At 39.2% G+C, this 22,903-nt stretch overlaps 1 protein-coding gene across 1 annotated transcript in view; it reads left to right on the top strand.

The window, feature by feature from the left end:
* CFAP69 (cilia and flagella associated protein 69) overlaps positions 1-22,903 on the top strand; it is a 33,590-nt gene that overhangs the window by 5,745 nt on the left and 4,942 nt on the right. The window contains exons 6-20 of the mRNA XM_062604971.1: positions 908-1,006; positions 2,900-3,049; positions 3,174-3,351; positions 4,362-4,485; positions 6,961-7,009; positions 7,094-7,215; positions 7,682-7,898; positions 8,786-8,950; positions 11,057-11,175; positions 11,639-11,757; positions 12,814-12,895; positions 18,170-18,362; positions 18,982-19,119; positions 21,340-21,416; positions 22,392-22,586. Of these exons, the coding sequence (XP_062460955.1) occupies positions 908-1,006; positions 2,900-3,049; positions 3,174-3,351; positions 4,362-4,485; positions 6,961-7,009; positions 7,094-7,215; positions 7,682-7,898; positions 8,786-8,950; positions 11,057-11,175; positions 11,639-11,757; positions 12,814-12,895; positions 18,170-18,362; positions 18,982-19,119; positions 21,340-21,416; positions 22,392-22,586 (2,027 nt within the window). The remainder of the gene's footprint in view (positions 1-907; positions 1,007-2,899; positions 3,050-3,173; positions 3,352-4,361; positions 4,486-6,960; positions 7,010-7,093; positions 7,216-7,681; positions 7,899-8,785; positions 8,951-11,056; positions 11,176-11,638; positions 11,758-12,813; positions 12,896-18,169; positions 18,363-18,981; positions 19,120-21,339; positions 21,417-22,391; positions 22,587-22,903) is intronic.

Here is a 22,903-nt window from a genome sequence, read left to right as displayed (position 1 = left end):
ATCTGAGTCATAAGCTTCTATTGTTCAGAAATCTATTTTAAGAGAGCTATTGAGGAAAAGGTGTGAAAGGCATGTCTTAATGTCACTGGACCTGTCAGTATCATCTTTTTACAACTTTGCATGTCACATTTGTGATTTTCAAAGAAAATACTTCAAGTGCTGTAGGTCAAAAAGGATTTAGAATAGAGCAGGAGTGATATCAGCTCATTCAGTGATAAGATTTAAATGGTAAAGAGGTAGCAGTCAGCCTGTCAGACATGAAAATAAAATATATATATCCTTGAAATGAGGGAGAAAAAAGTATTTTTCGAAGTCTGTTTTCACAGGTCCAAGTAGGTAGCAGAATGGCCTCCTGATTTCATAAAGTTGTTGAAGGTAGTTCAGATAGTTTCAGGTTCTCTTGAGGGTACAATGTCCAAAAAGACTCTCAAATCTAAAAGATTGTTTATAATATCCATGTTAGGCATGGATAGCTGGTAGCTTTCAATGGAATTCTCTGTATCTTGTGGAAAAGTATCTCTTTCTTTGCTCCCTTTATGTCACATTATGTCTGCTAGAAGAAGAGCTTCTGACCTCGTCATGTTTACAACAGCCTAGTGTAGTAGCTTTCTTCTGAATTCCACAACCTCTGGAATAACATCCAGTTTCTTATAAGGTTCTGTAGCCATAAAGCAGAGGAGGTCACTTTTTGATTAACCTTATGCTACTCCTCCAAGGTCCCTTTGTCCCCTTTGGTGTAGGAGTTCCTGTCCCTTGGGTATTTTATAATCAAACTTTGCACAAAATGACAGATTTGTAGGGGTATGACCAAAATAAACACTAGATACTGTAAATAGAAGTGTTAAGATTCCTTCTAAAACTATTATAAACTTTGTAAGTTACCTTTTCTTTTTTATGTTTCTGACAGGTTATTTGATGAGGGTGCCAAGCTCTGAAGTTAGAATACAAATCTGTAAGTGTGTTATTAGCTTTTATAATACGGAGCCACCAAGAAAACTACTTTCAGGTAAAGCACAGTATTTTCAAGTGTCACAGGAAATCAAGTGTATGTGATCCCAGCTACTTTGAAAAGGCTCTTTTAATTAACTGTGGATTCAATTTTCTTTGTAACTATAGTTACTGTATCTCACACATTAAATATATAGCATTGGCAAATGTGCAGTTAGCACTTTTATAGAAAGGCATACTCAAAATCTGAAATTAGTTTATCAATGTACAAGGAATTATTTATTACACTTAGGGGATGAGGATAACATAGTATCCAGAAAACGTGAAGTTTTCACAAGTTCTATGAAATGTGGACAGTGGAGGAAGAAATAATAGTTGGCATCAGAATTATAACAAGGGAAATGTAATTTTCAACTTTGTGTATGTACGCTGGAGAGAAGCAGCTCTGGTTTCACTTGTGTTGCTTGTGAGGGATAGATCTGAGTCCGTCTAAATGTGGTTGAGTTCATATTATATGGACACATTTGAGTACAGGCTTTGAATAGACTGTTTGACTTGTCTCTGCAGAAAGAGGGTGATGATGCCTGTGTATGAGCTCAAGCATGATCCTGTGGTACTAAGGATAGGCATGCAAACTGTCATCAGAATCCACTACTGCTTATTCCTTTGACCCTTGTGTTGGTGCCAGAGGCTGTTATCAGGCAAAGTTAGTCATGGATCCCCTCCTGAAGGGCCACAGTATCACACGCTGAGAGAACAGCACTAGATTTATAGCAACTAGCTAGAGATGACCATTGTCACAGTGAGGATCCCACGCAGGAGTATGTTGGATGCTATGCTCCCTTGCTGTAGTCCTACAGTGTGGAACTAGTTCCTGTGCCCTCTTGCTAGTTTTAATTTATTTTAGGAGGCCTGAAGAAGCTGCAGCTGCAACAGCCCTCACAGGAGACTAGAAGTAGGAAAGTATATAAATCTGGGTTTACCTTACAAACAAGACTCAAATCCTAAAAGCAGCTATGAGTGCAGCTGGTTGTATGTTTGTAAATACTTCCACTGAGATGAGTGAATGTTAAATATTGACAGGTTTTGTTACTCTCCGTCAGATTTAGAGAATAAGATGTTATCACAGAAATGAAGAATGTAGTTCAGTCTAATTTTTTAAGTGAAAATCTTCATCTCTAAGCATATATATAAATCTTGACAAAGGTTGATCTTCAGAGTTCTTTTACCTATAAAGCAATATGAACTTAGAGCCTATCAGATTTTATGCCTAGTTAAAACTTGTTTCACTATGTGCATTATCTGCATTTATCAGTCCTGCATTTCATATCCTTTGATGTGTATATTTTTAGAAATCTAAGAGAAAATTTACTTTCATGAGTTAGAATATATACATAAAATTTATTTTCTCAATGCTTTTCCTTCCCTACTAATTCAGTGATGAAATATAGATTTGTATATGCAATGACAAAAGTAAAAAAGAGGTACATATTAGAAAGTCAAGCTTACAAATCAAAGGTTGGATTCACGTATTATAAGCAATACAGTTATAGAAGACATTAATTCTCTAGTGAATAGGCTACAGAAGAGAATTAAGTCCTGCACCAACAACTTATTGCATGACCCAAAGAAGGGTTTTTAGCTATCTATAACCCCACTTGTTCTTTCAGTCTGTAAATTCTAGAAAACAATTAATTTATTTGTATAACATTTTAGTCTTTTTGAGGGTGAGTGCTGGATATGCTTTAGGTACTGTTAATATGCAGATATAAGAAAAGCAGCTCTTATTGTTTGTTAGATTTTTTTTTTTTCAAGTGATTTTAGGACTAAGGAAATATGATACTTGGCTCTTAATCCTTTCTTGAGAAGGGATGAATAGGATGAATGTTTTATGAAGTAACCAAAACTTTGAATATTTTCCGCATTTTAACTAAAGCTATTGTATGTGCAGGTTGCCAGCCAACAAGTGCAAACTATAAAATTCAGATGGCTGAGTTAGGAGGATTAGCAGAAACTCTCGTTTTGTCACTAGCAGTAGTTGAAAGTCAACTTATTGAGAAGTTGTGGGTACTTAAAGCTCTCCAGCATCTGTCCAGCTCTGGTTAGTACGAAGTGTTCTTTCAGCAATCTCATTACCTCTGAACTTAGATCATTTGTTCTCTGAACATGCCTAAAACACTTACTGATCTGCAGGGAATTACTTATTCTTATTTTCATAATTTTAGGAGTAAATTGCAGGCTTATGCTGAAGGCCCGAGCAGCCAGCAGACTCTGTTTGTATCTAAATGGTGATGATCCCTCAGGGCAGCTGGTGTTCCGCTCCTCAGAAATCCTATGGAACCTGGTAGAAAATACCTCAAAAGAAGAAGTCTGTAATCAGCTCAGTAGCTTGGAATGTGTACAGTAAGTACAGGGAAGCATTTTATTAATTAATATTGTGATTTTGGAGACATCTAAAGCCTTGCTATTGTGTAGCATTTTGTTTGAAATGAATCGAAAGAAAATACAAACAGGGAGTGGAGGACTCTCATTAAAACCCCATCAAGTTTTCAGTATTAACACGTCTGATTCTCTGAAGTGGAAGGATTCAGACCTTATAGACAAGCAGCCCATGATTTAGACCCCTCAGGCACCTGTTTCTGTTTCAGCACGTTAGACAGCACTGTGGCCTGTGAAATGCCAGGAAATGATGTATGATCCAAGAGGTGCCTGCCAGGGAGCTTACAAACTCAGTGGCTGGGGTCCAGCTAAAAGCATATACGGTCTACATCAAAACTATTTCACTGTAAAGCCTCTCTTTATTTCATCAACATGGCAATCCACCACCATTTTATTCTGCTACAGGGCAAGAGGAAGATCAAGGTGCTCTGCTGCATAGTGTAGGAGGTAGAGCCCTATCAATTGTTTTGTGTGATGAAAAAGTTGCACCATTTTCAAACTTACACATTAGACTCAGTAGGCCGTGCACTATAGAAATGCTTGTGTTATAAACTTAGTAGAAAATTCTGTGCTATGATATACAAGGCTTAGTTCTAGATAATCTGCTGGAACAAATAACAGGTTTTCCCTTAGGTGAGTTACACTATTTTAACTACTTAGGATTAGACCATTTTTTCTCATTAATAATTCAAGAACATCCAGTTCCATGCTTGAGTAAATTATAACACAGACAGTGTGTTACTGTGTGCATACAGTGTGCGATTTATAATACATGCATCTTGTGTATATGCTTAAAATGGATGTCAAGTGCTATACATAGGAATCCATTCATAATCATGTTTTAAGTTATTTCTCTTGCACTTAAACCCTAAGGCTATAAAAAGTATGATGCTGAATTAGAATTCATATACCTAGAGCTGTCTAAATATAGAATATGAAAATAAAAGGTAAAATGCATTTCACTTTCTTTTAAGTACTTTGAAAGAAGTATTTGAAGACCTTCTTATGCATGGTTTCCGGGATCATGATCGTCAGCTACGGAATGACCTCTTGGTGTTTGCCACGTTACTAGCTGAAAATCCTGCAGCACCTATGATTGTAAGTATTTATAGATATATTCCAGAGACTAATAACTTCTCTTTTACTACTATATAATCAAGTATTTTTCCCCATTAGGGTTCTACTCTGTCTCCAGTGCTTTCCTCTTTCTCAGATTACCCTTTTTCTTTCTGCCATTCCCTCTGCCTCAGAGAGGCTTCAAATCTGCAGATCACTGGCCTGGAGCACTAACAGCAACTTTATTTAATACTTAGAAAATTACACTAACACTATTTATGTGCAAAACTTAATGTTAACTCTTGTATTCTTGTACAGCTTCTCAGATGTGCCATTCTGTTACAATGAGTTTTGCACTAAATCTCATTTGTTGTTTGAAAATTTAGGAGTACAGGCTATATTCAGATGGCTCAAATTCAGCTGAAGTATCTGTGCCTCATAACCAGAAACAAGAAGGTTTGCTCAGAAGCTTTAAAGAAGATGTTGAGAAAATAATAACTTAGATCCAGTTAATAAGAGGCACGTAAATTCTTTTTAAGACTATGTTACATAAATGTAGTCCAGAATGCACTAGGGTTGCTTGCGTAACAAGTAGATGACTTCGTTCTTCTGTAATATTCTAGAATATTTAAGAGGGGCCTACAGAGAAGTGAACTTTTTATGGATGTTAATACTCTTCTACTGTCTTGTTTTACAGTTGAGATTTAGAACTTTAATGAAGCTTTGACATATGTACTGAATAAATAAGCAATCAAATTCCTGTAGATCTTTTCACTATTTAGGAATGGATTGCTTTCAAGGAATTAATTTCTCAACTTGAGTCAAAGTTTCCCAATGGCTGTATTACTAAATAGATTTTATTGTCTCTAATGAAGATTACAGATTTTTCATTCAAGTTTTCCATTTTATTACTAACCATTATGAAATGTCTGTTATACCATCGCAGCAACATACTTGATGTCTAAAAGATTCAAGTTGTTTATCTGGCTGTAGAAACATGGCTTTTTCCTACAAGATAAATAACCAAGACACATATTTTTAATGCCTTATACTACAGGGAAGAAAAATAGTTTCAATGCAAGGAAAAAATGAAAATATCATACTTTAGATTCTGTATTCTCAGCCTCCCTAGAGATTTTACAAGGTACTGGGTATAAGTAGTAGGTAGACAGAAACATTAACATTACCATTGACTCCTGCCTTGTAGATAATACCAGAGAAATTATCATCAGAATGTTATCATTTTTTCTTCTTATCTAAGCAACTTGAGAAAATCAGTCTTGCATTTCACATAATTCAGAAATCAGCACAGGAATTTGAGCATTTGAAAAGGAAAATAATTTTCTCACCACAAGTAAATTGAAAATTATATGTAAAATAAAGCTTGTAATGGTATTAGTTATTATGTCTGTGTTAGAACAAAACTGTTTGGTAATTGCTTACTGTTTCCATTAGAATTTATTACTGCATTAATCAGCAAGGAGAAAACATTAAGAAGTTTTGATGATGTTTTTTTATTTAACCATTTTGCAATGGCTTTGTACAGATAATACAGATACCATAGAGACAAAACCTAATAGGCAATACATTTGTGTACTTCAATATTTTCTTTAAAATTACTTTTCAATCATGTTCAAATTGTGTGTATGCTAACCTCCAGAACTAGGCTGAACAAATCTGAGCCCAGCTGCTGCAAAACTAATAGAACCACTTGATTCTGTGGGGATGTCTGTGTAGTGTTCTGTGAGCTCTGCTCCTGTTGGGAGCTGGTGGAAGGATCTGTGTTGGCTTTGCCAGGGTACTGAGGCCAAGCTAATGTATTCTGTTGCTCAAGAAGAATAATGTACCAGTAACCATGGTTTCTGATCACCTCAGAAACAAAGCTCTGTTGCCTGAACTGTACTGCATAAACATCCATTGGCTTTGGCCCTATCCATAGTTGTATCTGACATAATTGTCCTGTTAGCTTTCTAGAAGCTATGAATTCCAAGATGTTATTTTTTTTAATTTCTTATAAGTAATATTTGTAAGTGCATGTTGTTCATGCATGCAGTTTTCATGTGCTTACTTGTAAACGCACTGCAGTTAAATGCAAGTGTATGCACAACTGATGATCCTTTTGTGCAAACTTACACATGCACAAATACATTTTGAAAACCACAATTCTAACAGTAGTGAGAACGTGGTCTTCTTGTGTGGTTCATAGTAGTGAATAAAGTTTTTTTGGATTTCCCCATAGATAGAAGTTCAGACTTGTACTGAATGAGACAAAGATTTCACTAATTGTACCCTTAGGACTGTAGTGAGTATAGTACAATGTCCAAATGGTTTATCTTCTTTGATCAAATTCTCTTTATTCTGCTATAGGATACATTAAACCCTGTTCTGGGAAAAAAAAAACAAAACAAAAACCAAACAAAAAAAAAAAAAAAAAAAAAAAAACCTAAAATTAAATCATAAGTCTTGATTTCACTGCAATTGAATTTAATTAATGTGTGGTTTTTTGAATACCTATAGGAAAGTGGATTTGCAAAGCTGTTAATAGCCCTTGCAACATTTACTGAAGGTGAGAGATTTCGTACTGTATAAGTACACTATTTTTACTTTTAATCATGTGGTTTTTGTAACTTATCTACAATTTCCTTCATAGTTAAAATTCCCAATCCCTTGGTGAAAGGTCTTAAATTTACGCGCTCTTATGAGGACTTTGAGATGAAGAAATTGCTATTTCATGTAATAGGAGTCTTATCTAAAGACCCACATGCTGTACAGGTAAGTTGTAACAGAACAGAACAGAAGATATAGTAAGCAAAAAGTAAAAAAAATAAATAGAATTCAAAAGAATCACAGGAATTTTATAATGCAGTAGACTGAAATCAGCTGTTCTCCAAATCAAGAATTTATACACAGTTTGAAACAAGTCCTGCTGTTTGAAAGAAGCATAGAGTTTCTATTTTAGAAAAGTTAAAAACCTAGACCAGGAAAATTAGCTGGCAAGTGACTGCCAAGCATTGTTGAAATATATGTTAAGAACATAATAATGTTTAACAAACCACAGTCTGTGGGAATGCTACCAAATATAAACAGAGCTTGTCTGTACTTGTAGCCTTCATGACATACTTTCTCAATAAAGAATAATTTTCTTAGTGTGTGACAGATAAAGTTGACTCATTGCTTTAGATTGTTCTTACTTGCATGTGAAACCTGTGTTCTATCTCTCTTTGTCTTGACTCTGCAGCTTCTCAGTGAGAATGATGTTATGCCAGCTTTGCTTTATTATGTAAAACCAAATCAAAAGCCTGGATTTTATGGATGGTCTGCTGCTCAGTATGAAGAATTACAGCTTCATGCAATTGCTATTTTAGCTTCTGTGTCTCCCTTGTTAATAGATAAATATTTGTCCTGCCAAGCAAATACTCTTCTCCTTGTGTTTCTAGAATGGTGTATAGGCCAAGGTAAGTACATGCTTATGACTTTCATCCACAGTAACCTCAAAACAAAACTCAACTGAACTTAGTTTCTTTGACAGGAAAGAAAAATGCAAAACTCATGAGGTCAAAATGATTGTTTTTCAATAGGTCACTTAGGAAAGTAATCTTTCCTAAGAAAAAAAAAAACAAGCAGCATATTTGTTTTTTGTACTGAAGGGTAAGCTGGTGCCCTGTTCCCTGTGTACCACTATATTGGCATTCCTTCATTTGTGTGGGCAGCCACGCATCTCTACTACCTGGGTTTTAAGCTAGTCAGATACAATTATTGTGGCAACAAGTCCAACCAGTAATTCCTGCCATGAGGCAGGACACATTAACTCAAATTGAAGAGCTGTACACAGTAAAATAGTTCGCAGACTAAAGCTGGCTTGTGGCCATCAACTAAGAGTATGGGCTAAACAAAAAGACAACCAACTGCACCCATTTTCATTGCCTGGTTTTCTGGGGGTGGATAGTTTCCTTCATAAAATGTAATGTATTTTTCTAGAATTTTTCATTTGGGTCTAATAGAGATCAAAAGGTTGATATTGTATGTCATGCTAGAAAAGATATTTTGAGTTTTGTAGACTGCTCATTAACCTAGTAAGGTTAAAAAAAATTCTAATAATTTTAAATGCTCACCGAAATCATACCTTTCTTACAAATTTAAGAAGTTTAGCCTTGTACAAAAAGGCTTATTACTAGGTAGTTTTGAACAAGAAGCCTTTCTAACACGAAGCAATTTTGTTTGGTTTTAGCTACACTAATAAGCTGGGGTTTGGGTTGGTTTTTTTTTCCGAGCACATTATTTTTCTGAACATAACTGTCTGCCAAAAGAATAAAACGAAGTATGTATTGTGATTGCTCCACAGATGCTTTCTTTGGTCAAGGTAACAGTTTCCATGCAACAAGTGGTCGTGGCAACAAACTTGCACAAATGCGCTACAGCCTGAGAGTGCTGAGGTCTGTTGTGGCTCTTTACGATGATGCTGTGAACCTTAATTTGTGTGACCAGGGAGCAATTAGCCAGCTACTGGGTAAAGCAAAATTTTTATTGCTGTACTTATATTAGGACATTTCTGTTAACACTAAGAATGTTCATGATAATTTGTGTGTTCTGGTTTTATGTGTTACTGCTCTGACCGATGAAAAACTTAAAAATCTCTGGTTGGATTTTGAATTCTGTTACACTTTAACCCAGATAATTGAATGAATTAAACAAAACAGCTGTAAAAACCTAGGTATTTAGAGTGAAAGCTGCCCCTTTCTCCCTTCATTATACTGTATTTGTTATATCTTATTTTCATTGTGATAGTTCCTAGAAACTCCAGCCATGAGTCTTGTTCTAAGTCTATTATAGAATCCTAGAATCATAGAATGGTTTGGGTTGGAAAGGAGCTTAAGATTGTCTAGTTCCAACCCTCCTGCCATAGTCAGGGACGCCCCGCACCAGACCATGTTGCCCAAGGCCCTGCCCACCCTGGCCTTGAACACTGCCAGGGATGGAGCATTCACCACTTCGTTGGGAAACCTGTTCCAGTGCCTCACCACCCCCATAGTAAAGAACTTCATTCTTATATCTAACCTGAATTTCCCCTGTTTAAGTTTGAACCTGTTTCCCTTTGTCCTATCACTACAGTCCCTAATGAAGAGTCACCCTCTGGCATCCTTGTAGGCCCCCTTCAGATACTGGAAGGCTGCTATGAGGTCTCCATGCAGCCTTCTCTTCTCCAGGCTGAACAGCCCCAACTTTCTCAGCCTGTCTTCATATGGAAGGTGCTCCAGTCCACTGATGATCCTCATGGCCCTCCTCTGGACTTATTCCAACAGTCCCATGTCCTCCTTATGTTGAGGACACCAGAACTGTACACAGTACTCCAAACAGAGGGGCAGGATCGCCTCCCTCGACCTGCTGGTCATGCTCCTTTTGATGCAGCCCAGGATATTGTTTGTCTCTGGGCTGCAAGCGCACACTGAAGCTGGCTCATGTTAAGCTTCTCATTGACCAACACCCCCAAGTCCTTCTCCTCAGGGCTACTCTGAATCTCTTCTCTGCCCAACCTGTAGCTGTGCATGGGAATGCCCAGACCCAGGTGTAGGACCTTGCACTTCACTTTGTTGAACCTCATAAGGTTGGCATTGTCCCACCTCTCAATCATGTCAAGGTCCCTCTGGATCCCTCTGGCATGTTGACCAAACCACATAGCTTAGTGTCACTGGCAAACTTGCTGAGGGAATGGTGTCACTTTCCATAACTCCTCTTTAAATAGAAGAAAATTAATAATATACTTCTATATGAATAACACTATGAGTGAATAAAAGCAGAATAAAACTGCTTAACCACCGCTCCTGCAAATTTAGACCATTTTCTTGTTCAGTAACACATACCTATTTTTAAATTTGGTTTTAAGTTCCAATACAAACAGGTTTAAGTTCTCTTCTTACAATAATAAGTAAGTTTCCAATACTCTGAAAAAGTTATATTGAAAGAAACAAAACAGGTAAGATCCTTTGGAATTCAAAGAGTATGTTCTGATAGAAAGCCTAGAAAGAACAGATTTTATATCCTCAGTTTAAAGTTGAACTCCAGTGAAGACAGATTTTAGTGAGAGCAAAATTAATGCTATTCCTTACGTATTAGATTTAAGTAACTTGTCTTAATTTGGGGGACTTTTTTGTTTGAATGTCCTCTTTCACGCAGTGGTTCCAAGGCTGATTTTTCTAACAGTGGTAGTGTTCTACGTCTCCCACATTTGCACTGTCAGTGCAAATGTTAGTGAGGCTGTACAGTAGAGCAAATCAGTAAGTTCATTGCCTTTTTCTAAGAGTTCCCTAATTCAGTTCAGTTCCCTGAACTCATTGCAATGGCACAATACACAGGGCAGCACAGAGGCTGAGCAAAGAAGTCTGTGCAAGCTACTGTCATCTACTATCATTTACTCTTTCACCAAGAGTAAAGCCCATGAAACTACAGCATCAGAGTGCTGCACTTCTGTAAGCTAGTACAAAACACAGGAGATAAATCTGAACTGTGTAAGTAGATTCTTGGTGTAGATTTGATTTTTACTTCTTTGTCAGCAGCTATTATAGAATTCTAACTTGTGTATAGGACATTCACATGTATAAAATATATTCACTTACAGACATCCTAAAGTATGCAGTAAACAAATCTAAAGAAAAAGAAGACGCCATTCTACTGGAAATACAAGCTGATATATTATTTATTTTGTCTGCTGTCTGTAAAAATGATCTCCTCAGAAAGGTATGTAACTTTCTGCCTCACACTGTGAAAAAAAAACAATAAAGCAAGGTATATTTTAATTTGAAGTATAGTGCTTCTATTATTATTAATTATTCAAAAGCAGATGTCAATGACAGTTCATCGCTAACCAGTCGGGTCTGATAATTGGGTTTTGTGACAGTGACAGTTAATATTCAAAATCACTCAGAAATCCACTAGGAAGTGTCTCACCTATTTAATTGCTAATTTACATAATTCTGAAATTAATATATGAAAGTGTTAACAAATGAGACTAGCAGTTCAGAAAAACTGAAAATCTCTTTTTCTTGTGTATATTGTAAGGGATTATCTTGCTCTTGCAAGCGCACTGAATTTATTATGATATAAATATTTCATTTTTGCAATTTCCTTTGTATTTTCTTGTATGCAGCTATTTAGTAAATATTATTTAAGAAACATGTTGCTTTAATTAATGTCTCAACAGGAATTCTTCAGCTATGAAGGAGTGGATATACTTATCCCATTCATTCAGATGGATCCAAAGAAGTTATGTAGTGGATTAGGCCACAATTTTCTCCTTTTAAGTGCACTCGACTGCTTGTGGTTGGTAAAGTATTTTAGCAGCAGTAACTTAAAAATGACAAGTCATGTATTTTTAGGTCTGCAATAGTATGGGTTTTCCCTGCAAATATAGGCTTTTCTTCTATTTGCAAAGTATAAAAATCCTTCATTCAATTTGACTCAATCAAAATGATTTAAAAACAACAACAACAACAAAAAGGAATATTCTGCCTATATTCTCTTCTATTAAATAGGGGATCAGTATGACAACTTAACTCCCTACACAGCAGTCTTACCTCCCCACACAGCGTGACGTCCTGACATGTGGAATCACCTAAGACTTTCTAAAAGAGGTGTATGGTTGGGGTCTGTAAATAACTTCAGAGAAGTAAACGGAGGCAAGAATTGACCATTATTAGCTAAAAACTGCATAAGCATAAGAAGTGGTTGTAAACTTGCTCTATGGGGCTAGAAATAAAGGAGGATAACCAAAAGTTAATTTGCTTTAAGACAGAGGTTGATAAATACATTGAAAGCCAAAAGGTATGTTTGCCTGGCAGAAAATACTAATGCAGGAGATCCGTTGTTTCTCTGTCAATGACCATAAGTGAGGAAATAAGAGAATGAAGCAACAGTAACATGAATAGTAACATGGAAGCTGGGAGAAGAAAATACTGTTGCCAAAAAAAACCAACCAGTCTTGCTTGTCTCATCCCTTGATTCTGCTGGCAGAAAATTCAGAGTCTTGCGGTATGCCAGATCAGGGATATGATCTAACTAAATTTTAGCCTCTTATACTGAGTTAGTTTTAGTTCAAATCCATATTCTAATCCAATTCATTGTCAGCCTGCCAAATTTTTGGGCTGCTACAAGGAAGATGTGCCACCTGCAAGAGAAGAAAGAGCAGTCAAGTAGGTTATGTTTAGTTACATGGTGTAAATGAAAAGGCATGTGAAACATGATTTTTTGACTTCCTGAAGGTATGAAGCGTATTGCATAGCAAATGAATTTGTTCAATTCCGTAAAGTAGATTAGATGTTTGTAAAATATTCTAAAGTATAAAAATGTTTCTACACAATGAAATTGTTTCTGTTTAAGGTCCTGTGTCCTTGGATGTTACATTGCAGAGGATTATTTTCTTGAAAAACAGGGTGTTTTTCTCCTTCTGGATTTGTTGGCAGTAAGTATTTTGATTATTGCTTTTATAGAATGGAAGAGTAGTAAAACAACATGGAAAGTTGCATTATTTTGCTACAGTATCTCCTAAGACGATTATAATACTAACAAAAAGATCAATACATGTAATTCTGTGAGATAGGAAGGTGATCATACACCAGGATAACTCCCCAGAAATGACTGCATGGATTTTCCATGTAAATAAGAATTTGGCAGAGGGGGCTTTAAATTTAACAAGAATTTACTCTTTTTAAAAAGAAAAGCTATGCTCTTACTTTGGATGACAGCTCTGTTTAGAAAAGCACCTCACTTCTTACTTCATATTGAAGTTAGTAAGAGCAGAGTTAGCATATACTTGAAGGCTTTAAAAGTTTTGATGTTTAAGGTTACTTTGTACATGTATCTTGTCTGTATAGAATCATAGAATAGTTAGGGTTGGAAAGGACCTTAAGATCATCTAGGTCCAGTCCCCCTGCCATAGGCAGGGACACCTCACACTAAACCATGCCACCCAAGGCTCTGTCCAGCCTGGCCTTGAACACTGCCAGGGATGGAGCATTCACAACTTCCTTGGGCAACCCATTCCAGTGCCTCACACCCCTAACAGTAAAGAACTTCTTCCTTATATACAATCTAAATCTCTCCTGTTTAAGTTTTAAGCCGTTACCCCTTGTCCTGTCACTACAGTCCCTAATGAAAAGTCCATCCCCAGCATTCCTATAGCCCCCCCTTCAGATACTGGAAGGCTGCTATGAGGTCTCCATGCAGCCTTCTCTTCTCCAGGCTGAACAGCCCCAACTTTCTCAGCTTATCTTCCCATGGGAGGTGCTCCAGTCCCCTGATGATCCTCGTGGCCCTTCTCTGGACTTGTTCCAACAGTTCCATGTCCTTTTTATGTTGAAGACACCAGAACTGTTCACAATACTCCAGGTGAGGTCTCACAAGAGCAGAGTAGAGAGGCAGGATCACCTCCTTCGACCTCCTGGTCATGCTCCTTTTGATGCAGCCCAGGATATGGTTGGCTTTCTGGGCTGGGAGCGCACACTGAATCCGGCTCATGTTCAGTTTCGCATCCACCAACATCCGTAAGTCATTCTCTGCAGGGCTGCTCTGAATCTCTTCTCTGCCCAACCTGTAGCTGTGCCTGGGATTGCTCCGACCCAGGTGTAGGACCTTGCACTTGGCATGTCAAGGTCTCTCTGGATGGCATTCCTTCCCTCCAGGGTATCAACCGAACCACACAGCTTGGTGTCATCGGCAAACTTGCTGAGGGCGCACTCAATCCCACTGTCCATGTCAGTGACAAAGATGTTGAACAAGACCGGTACCAACACCGATCCCTGAGGGACACCACTCGTTACTGGTCTCCAGCTGGACATTGAGCCATTGACCACAACTCTTTGCGTGTGGCCATCCGGCCAGTTCTTTATCCACCAAGTGGTCCATCCATCAAAATGATGTCTCTCCAATTTAGAGACAAGGATGTCGTGTGGGACAGTGTTGAACGCTTTGCACAAGTCCAGGTAGATGACATCAACTGCTCTACCCCTGTCCATCAGTTCCATAGCCCCATCATAGAAGGCCACCAAATTGGTCAGGCAGGATTTCCCCTCAGTGAAGCCATGCTGGCTGTCACCAAGCACCTTGTTGTTTTTCATGTGCCTTAGCATGCCTTCCAGGAGAATCTGCTCCAAGATTTTGCCAGGCACAGAGGTGAGACTGACTGCTCTGTAGTTCCCTGGATCATCCATTTTCCTCTTCTTGAAAATGGGGTTATATTTCCCTTTTTCCAGTTGTTGGGAACTTCACCTGACTGCCATAAGTTTTCAAATATGATGGGCAGTGGCTTAGCAACTTCATTCACCAGGTCCTTCAGGACCTGCAGATGGATTTCATCAGGTCCCATGGACTTGTGCACACTCAGGTCCTTAAGATGGTCTCAAACCAGATCCTCTCCTACAATGGTCCTAGGGTCTTCATTCTCACAGTCCCTGCATCTGCCTTCCAAGACTTGGGTGGTGTGGTCAGAGCATTTGCCAGTGAAGACCGAGGCAAAGAAGTCATTCAGAACCTCAGCCTTCTCCAAATCCAGGGTAGCCAGTTCTCCTGATAGCTTCCAGAGGGGGCCCACATTGTCCCTAGTCTGATTTTTATTTGCAATTTACCTATAGAATCCCTTCCTGTTATCCTTAACATCCCTAGCCAAGTTTAATTTAACTGGGCCTTAGCTTTCCTAACCTGGTCCCTAGCTTCCCCGACAACATCCCTGTATTCTTCCCAGGCTGCCTGTCCTTGCTTCCACCTTTTATAAGCCTCTTCTTTCCTTCAAATTTTCCTCAGCAGCTCCTTATCCATCCAAGGAGGTCTCCTGGCCCTCCTGCTGCACTTCCTTCTAGTTGGAATGCAACACCCCTGAGCTTTTAGCAGGTGATCCTTGAATATCAACCAAGAGTCTTGGGCCCCCTTGCCCTCTAGGGCTATATGCCATGGAGCCTTACTAAGCAGGTTCCTGAAGAGGCCAAAGTCTGCTCTTTTGAAGTCCAGGGCAGTGAGCTTGCTGCACGCTCTTCTCACTGTCCTGAGGATCTCAAATTCGACCATCTCATGATGGCTGCATCCAAGGCTGCCCTGGAACATCACATTTCCAACGAGCCCTTCCCTGTTGGTGAGCACAAGGTCAAGCACAGCACCTCTCCTTGTCGGCTCCTCTATTACTTGCAGAAGGAAGTTGTCTTCCACACAATCGAGGAACCTCCTGGATTGCTTGTGCTGGGCCGTACCATCCTTCCAACAGATACCAGGGTGGTTGCATTCCCCCATGAGAACAAGGGCCTGCGAGTGTGAGGCTTTTCCTATCTGTCTGTAGAGCGCTTCACCCACAGGTTCTCCTTGATCAGGCAGTCTGTAACAGATCCCCACAGTAATGTCTCCCATAGCTTTATTCCCTTTAACCCTGACCCACAAACTCTCTGTGGACTGCTCACCTGTCCCCAGACAGAGTTCTATACTCTCCAGCCTATCCCTAACATAAATAGCAATTCCCCCTCCCCACCTGCCAGGCCTGTCTTTTCTAAAGAGCCTGTAACCTTCCATTCCAACACTCCAGTCACAGGAGCCATCCCACGATGTTTCTGTGATGCCTATTACATCATACCCCTGTACACGTGCACACATCTCTAATTCCTCTTCTTTGTTCACCATGCTAAGGGCGTTTGTGTAGAGGCATCTGAGCCGAGCTCCAAATGGAGCCAGCTCATTGGCTGGAGCGCCTGGAATATCTCTACATTGCTCCGAGCATTTATTATAGGTTCTGGCAACTGACTGGGTGTGTTGGGATGGCATGATGCCCCTCTCCCCCAACACATCTCGTTTAAAGCCTCCTTGACCAGTCTGGCAAGCCTCCTACCAAAACTGTTCTTCCCCTTCTTTACCAGACCAGCTCCACCAGCCCCCACTAGACCTGGCCTACAGGCTTGGGTCCTGTGTTCAAGACACCCAAACCCCCGACTATGGCAGCACCCTTTTAACCAGTTATTAACCTGGCTGATTATCCTAGCTTTTTTAGAGTCCTCCCCTGCATCCTGGAGAATTAACGAAAAGACAGTCTCAGCTCCAGAGCCCCTAACCACCTCCCCCAGGGCTCTGTAGTCCTTCTTTATGTTCCCCAGGCTACTACTATCTATATCCCTAGCACCCACATGTATCACCAGGAGTGGGTAATAGTCCATGGGACTTACTAGAGCAGGCAGCCTCTCTGCCACATTCCTGATCCGTGCCCCAGGTAGGAAACACACCTCCCTTGAGACTGGGTCAGGCCGACAGATGAGTGCTTCTGTCCCTTTCAGTGTAGAGTCCCCTACTACTACGACCCGCCGCTTTTTCCTGGCAGCACCAGTAGAGATCTTCTTTAGCAGTGCATCAGCCGGCTGCTTCTGGCTCGAGTGCTTTTCCTCATGAGCCCCCTGCAGGACAGCAAAGTGGTTCTGGGTGGGGACAACAGATTTAGGGGGAAGCCCCTTGCTTTTAATTGTCCTCTTCCTCCTTTTTTGTTGGGGTGTTGTTTTTTTTTTTTTTTTGTTACTATTTCCCAGCTTCGCAGGTTAACGGCCTCCTTCTTTCCTCCATGAGGTAGAGGTGAAGCTCGAGGCCCCTGCACAGTTTGGGCCGGGAGCAAGCATTCTGCTTACTCTCAGCTTCCCTGACATCTCGCAGCCTATTAACAGCATCCCGCAGCTCAGTCCCTGCTGCAGGAGGACCTCCACCAGGGAGCACCGTGTGCAGCCCTGCCCATTGTGCACCCTCCCCTCACCAGACCAGTGCAGGCACTCTCTACACCCCGAGCTCTGCACTGCAGCCTCCCCTCTCATCGGCTCTGTCTGGGTGCCTGTGCTGGCCACCGCCGGGGCAGCCAGAGCAGAGCTCCCAGACCGGGCCCTGATCATACGCCGAGCGCTCACCATCCCGCTCGCCTGCCCGCGCAAACTGCCTCGACTCGCTCCTGGTTGCTCGCGCTCCCTGGGGCAGGTTTTTACCCAGTGAGGGCTGGTGCCGCTGCTCCTGGCTCCAGCCCCTGTGAGTCCCTGCTCGCGTCAGCTGAGCTGCCGGCTCCTGGGCAAGTTCGTTGAGGACTTGAGGCTCCCTCGGTGGCTCTCGCCGCTCTGAGTTGAGGCTCCTGGATGCTGATCTGCCCCCTCTCCGGTGTTGAAGGCGTCCTCTCTCAAGATACTCACCTCAGTAATTGACCGAGGTCTTGGACATAATGCTGGCACAGGCATTTCACCTCTTACAAAATCAGTATGCACATTCCTTGTTTCATTCCCTCCTCATTCTCACTGGCTGTACTGCCTGCCTCTGATGCCCTCGAAGTGCAAGGCTGTGGACCCTTCCCTACTCTCAGCTGCTGCTAAAAGTTCTGGCCGCAGAATAGAACAGGTGCCATGTGGTACAGCTCAGCCACTGCCTTCAGTGTCTGTTTCTTATAAAAATAAATCTTGGTAGTAGTAAATTCTCCAGCAATAGAGCCTGGAGGCATCTACACGCAGGTATGCGCATCTTACATGATCCTTCATTATTCCCCTAATGTTCTTTGATTTATGAAACTTGGCAGGATTCCAGAAACTTGGCAGATTTACAAGTTTATACAGCAGTTTTGTGCAAACAGTTGTGATGAAAAGCTTGCAGTTACTTGATTACATTATACAATTTCTCTATTTTTGAAGGTAGGCATCACTGTGTTTTGAACAGTATAAAACATTTTTTTCCTTTTCCCTTCACCAAGGTAAAGCAAAAGAACCTGTGCAATATAATCCTTGGAATCTTGGTTGAATTTTGTGACAACCCTAAAACCACTTCACACATCAGTACCTGGCGAGGGGAGAAAGATCAAACAGCAGCTAGCCTTCTAATACAATTATGGAGACAGGAAGAGTTGGATCTAGGAATCAAACGTGATCGCTATGGAAGGATTGCTGGTAAGTTTTATGATGCATGTGAAACTGTGAGCAGTTCCAACGAATGAAGTAAAACAAAGACAGTATTTCCTTTTGTGGTCTGAATTCTGATGAAAATAAATTATAATATTTATAGCTCTATGCTGTAGTTCTTCTCAAATGCAAAATACCTTTTAGAGCCTGGCCACTAGATGGCATTTTCTACATCAGCTGGGAATGAACCAGGTAATAAATAGAACCATGGTTGCTTTGTCATGAACCATGAAAAGCTCCTGAACAGCTTTTCTAATAATGGGCAGTTAAACTACTGATTTTTTTTCCACAAAAGGCATTGTGTTTTGTTATATGTTATACAAAGAAGTAAGGACAGTGCTATGTTCTTGCAAAACTTTAGTCATGCTAATTCATATTTCCCAAATTATGTTCAAATTCGTGTCCAATCTATCAAAATGATTTACAGAGCACCCACAAAGTAAGCTTGAACTGTCTTTTGGGGGAGAAATCACACGAAAGAGTATGTCCATAGATGCCTGCAAAAGATCCTCATACTTCATTGCATAGATAACATTTTCTTTAATAGCTTTGGGAACATACTACTTCTTCATTCTTCTCCTCTGGTTTTGTGTTTTGAAATTATTAGACATGAAGAGGCCTATTATTAGCAGCTTCCAGAAACAGCAAGAGGTCATTCCCTTGCCTGCCAACTGTCCCAGCTTTGCCATCATGGAAATTTCAGAAAACATACAGGCAAAACTTTATTCATTATTGTGCAAGCTAGGTAAGACAAGTGAATTGCCTTTTCAGTGTCATATTTGTCATTAAATTGAATTTGTTCACTGGCAATCAATAAAGTCACTATAAAAAAGGTCAAAGGAAACTTGGAGAAGCATCATTAACACTCCATTGATGTTTGCTCATCCTGTTCTTAAAAGTCTCAGTTGTTGAGGATTTCAAGACTTCCCCAATACTTTGCTGTCCCTACCATTAGGAAGAGTTTTCCTAGAATTAAACCTAAAATTTGCTTGAAAATTTATGTAATTTGCTTTCCCACACACAATATCTCTTTCACATAACACTTTTACATTTCATTTTATTTCCCTAGATTAAGATGTTACTCACTGATTCCATTTTCTGGCATGACCTCTAATTATTTTCTGTTTTGTTTTTTTTTTTTCTTGAGTCTGTCCAATTGATTCACATTCTTCTTGATCTCTAGTGTCCCAAAACTGAACACAGTACTCCAACAGAAGCCTCACTGCCATGTAGAGCTACCTTACTCAACTCATCTTTTAAATAAGCATTCTGACATTAATATAACAATCCTGTATTCATTGTGCATATTGTTTGCTCATTTGATTTAGGATCTTGTACAGTCAACTGCCATCGTGGATTTGCACATATGACTATTCTTACATTTAGAATTTTTTATTTGTCCTTACTGGATTAAATTCTGTAGGTTTAGATCATTTTTTGGATGGCAAAATTAATTTGCATTTTAATCTTTTCATTCAAAATGCCACGGTCGCTCCTAATTCTATGCTCTTTGTACACTGAATAATACACATTACACCCTTGCCTAAAAAACCTAAACTGAAGTCAAGATACAGAATAAACTCTTGCAAATCTGTAAGATCTCTAATTTGGCTATAGAAAAAAGCTAGACCTCAGTTTTTACCAATTCATGTTGGATATAAATGTTTTCACTGTTACATTTAGCTGCATAAACATTATTTGCTTAATCATTTGTTTCAGTCTTTTTTTGTGAACTGAACTGAACCAATATTCTCTGGCTTGTCCTTTCCCTCTTTTAGAAATAGGCATTATGTTTGTTTTTTCCTGTCCATCCTCCACAGATTCAGAGATGATCAGTAATTGTTCTGAGATTGCTTCAGCCAGTTCCCTCGGTAACCTAGAGAACCAACTGTGTTGAAAACATCTTTAGTTTCTCTAATAAACTATAGCTAGTTCTTCCTCTGTTGTAACCCAGGTTCTTACTAATTTTTATAATGTTAATTATGTTAAATGTTGGATCACAGCTAAATTCTTTATTAAAGCAAAAAGGCATGAGATTTTCTTACAGCTTTCTCCTATGTTCATACATACCTCATGTTAGTTGTATGTCTCCTGTGAAGTACTGAAATGGCGTGAGAGTGGATAATAAAAGAAATGAAAATATTTTTATAGTCTTTTGTCAGCATCTTCCTCTTACTGTAGTGATGCTCCATAACATCCTTTAACATGGTGATCAGGAAAAACAGTGTTAATTGGTCTGTATTTGTGATATTTCTTAACTTCAAAAATCATGTGATTATAGTCTAATAGATAGATGCTACATTACCAGTTACCACACAGATGGTATGATGGGGTCTAGAATGAGATTTGACAGATGTGGTTTGGTTTTTTACCATCAAATATAATTAACATTCATCGTGCAAAAAAAGACAAAGATATAATCTCAACAACCATACCCCTCTACCTTATTCTTTTACATATATTGTAAATGTGTTTTTTAAAAGATGGACTCATGCTCAAGAATTATTCTCAAGGCTCAAGACTTTGAGATGGAGGACACCCCCATTACACAGCTTTTAAACAAAATACTGGACATCCTGTACTATGATTCTCCTTTTGGCTGCTTCACAGCTAAAGCAAACTGTGCTGAATTGCTTCTTTAGAAACTGACCTGTGGACTCAACTGTCTGCTTTAAGGAAAGATCAAGCCCTTTCCACACAAGCATAGCAAATCCTGGCTTTCCAGGTGATTGGAAAGTTACTGGAGCCACTCATAAGTAAAGAGTTAGTATAGAGAGAATTTATTAAGGAGCAAACGGGGTTTGTCACTAAAAGCCTGCTCAGGATTTTAAGAGTGACTGGTATATGTGATGAAGGTTTTGCATGTGATTATATGACAAATAGCATGGTGTCTTTTTTTTAGAATGTTATGTTTTAAGATAATTTCAGGATGCTGTTAATACTGACATGATTCATTTTCTTTTAGGTTTTGAAAATTTACCTGGCTTATCGGCTAAGGACCGTGTCACGCTTGCTATCATACAGCATTATATTGACTTTAAAGTGAGTATTGTGTTAGAAGATCTTACTATTGCATCTGTGTTTGCAGAAATAGCAAGTATATGTGAGGATACAACAAACAAATAGCCCTTCAAAAGCTGTCACCTATGTTACAAGTCGCCTATAGTTTCATAGTAAACCAGTATTTACCATCCAAAGAAACAACCCTACCTCCCTCATTGCAGCACTCCTCAGACTCTTCCTCTGTACTGTTACAAATGTTTGTGACTGCATAGAAAATAAGACTAGAAACCAGTATTACTTAAAAATAACTCTGAGAAAGGTAGATTTAACTGTTTGCCAAATCAAGAAACAGGAATGCACCAGAATATAAGTAAGAAATTAGGGAAGGGCTGGACAGTAGGACTGCCTCTTTGTCAGTAAGGTCAGTTTAAGGGAGTGGTGGCTTACTATTAAAAATTACTTTAAATCCACATGTTGGTAAAGGTTTTTCTCTATGCTTTCCCATCTTTGTCCCCACATACAGTATCCATCCATACTGTCAAAGGTCAAGAATGATGTGCCTATAGGAAAAAAGAACAGGATAATAAGCTTTGTGGGAGCCATCCTGCTCAAAAGATCCTTCAGTTTATGCCAATTTTTTGCTCAGAAATGAAGTATGTGAGATCTTGAAGTGTTCAGGAACTAGCAAGACTCGATCTTTAGTTGATAATTCCAGCTTCATTTATGCCTCACATTGCAGTTTGATCTGATCATGTGTGTAATTTGAGATTTTAAGAACTAGCCAGCAGGACACAATACTTCACTCTCTTAATGTGGTATCTTGTAGCTATATGTATTTCCTCTGAGTTTCTCTAGTTGCCAGCATTCTTTTTACTCCTCTGTGGAGTCAAGCTTGGGCTTGGGAAGGCTTAGGGAGGGTTATCATAAATTAATTTGGTGTAGAATTACTGAAGTCTAACTGGAACTGAAAAAAAAGATATAAATAGCAACTACTGTGGTGCTTTGCATGTACAGGTTGGAGAAGTTTGGAGTGAAATTTGTGCAGAACTAAAAGAAGAATTCAAGCCTATTGCATCAGATGAGGAAGCCTTGAAAGTTCTTTCAGAGGTATCAGAAGATATTGGAGGAATGGTTGCTGCTTTGCAGACTGAAGTGCTTGAAAGTCAACACCAACAAGAAATACAAGAAGAACAAAAAACATATAAAAAAGTAAGACAAGGTGTATTTAAACAAGTAAAGGTCATGTAAGCTTTTTTGTCAATTTATATGAAGATTTTATTATTGCATAACGTTGAGAATCCCAGATCTGTACGCTGCTTGAAGACATTTTAATCTGTCTCAGCAGCAAAATTTTAACTTTAAATTAAATTAGATTAAACTCAGTTCTCCCAATTTGTATAATTTTGCCACTATTTAGAGAGTAACATGAAAAAATGAAGCAGTATCATCAGTGATGCATCAGCAACAGTGTGATGAGAAATGACCATTATGCTGCTATAGAGTTGCACATGTGTTCATCTGTACCA

The sequence above is a fragment of the Pezoporus occidentalis genome, unplaced genomic scaffold (genome assembly GCF_034315485.1).
Source record: "Pezoporus occidentalis ecotype Australia unplaced genomic scaffold, CSIRO_AGI_Poc_V1 ctg9, whole genome shotgun sequence".
Taxonomy (NCBI): Eukaryota; Metazoa; Chordata; class Aves; order Psittaciformes; family Psittacidae; genus Pezoporus; species Pezoporus occidentalis.
This window is presented reverse-complemented; position numbering and strand designations above follow the sequence as displayed.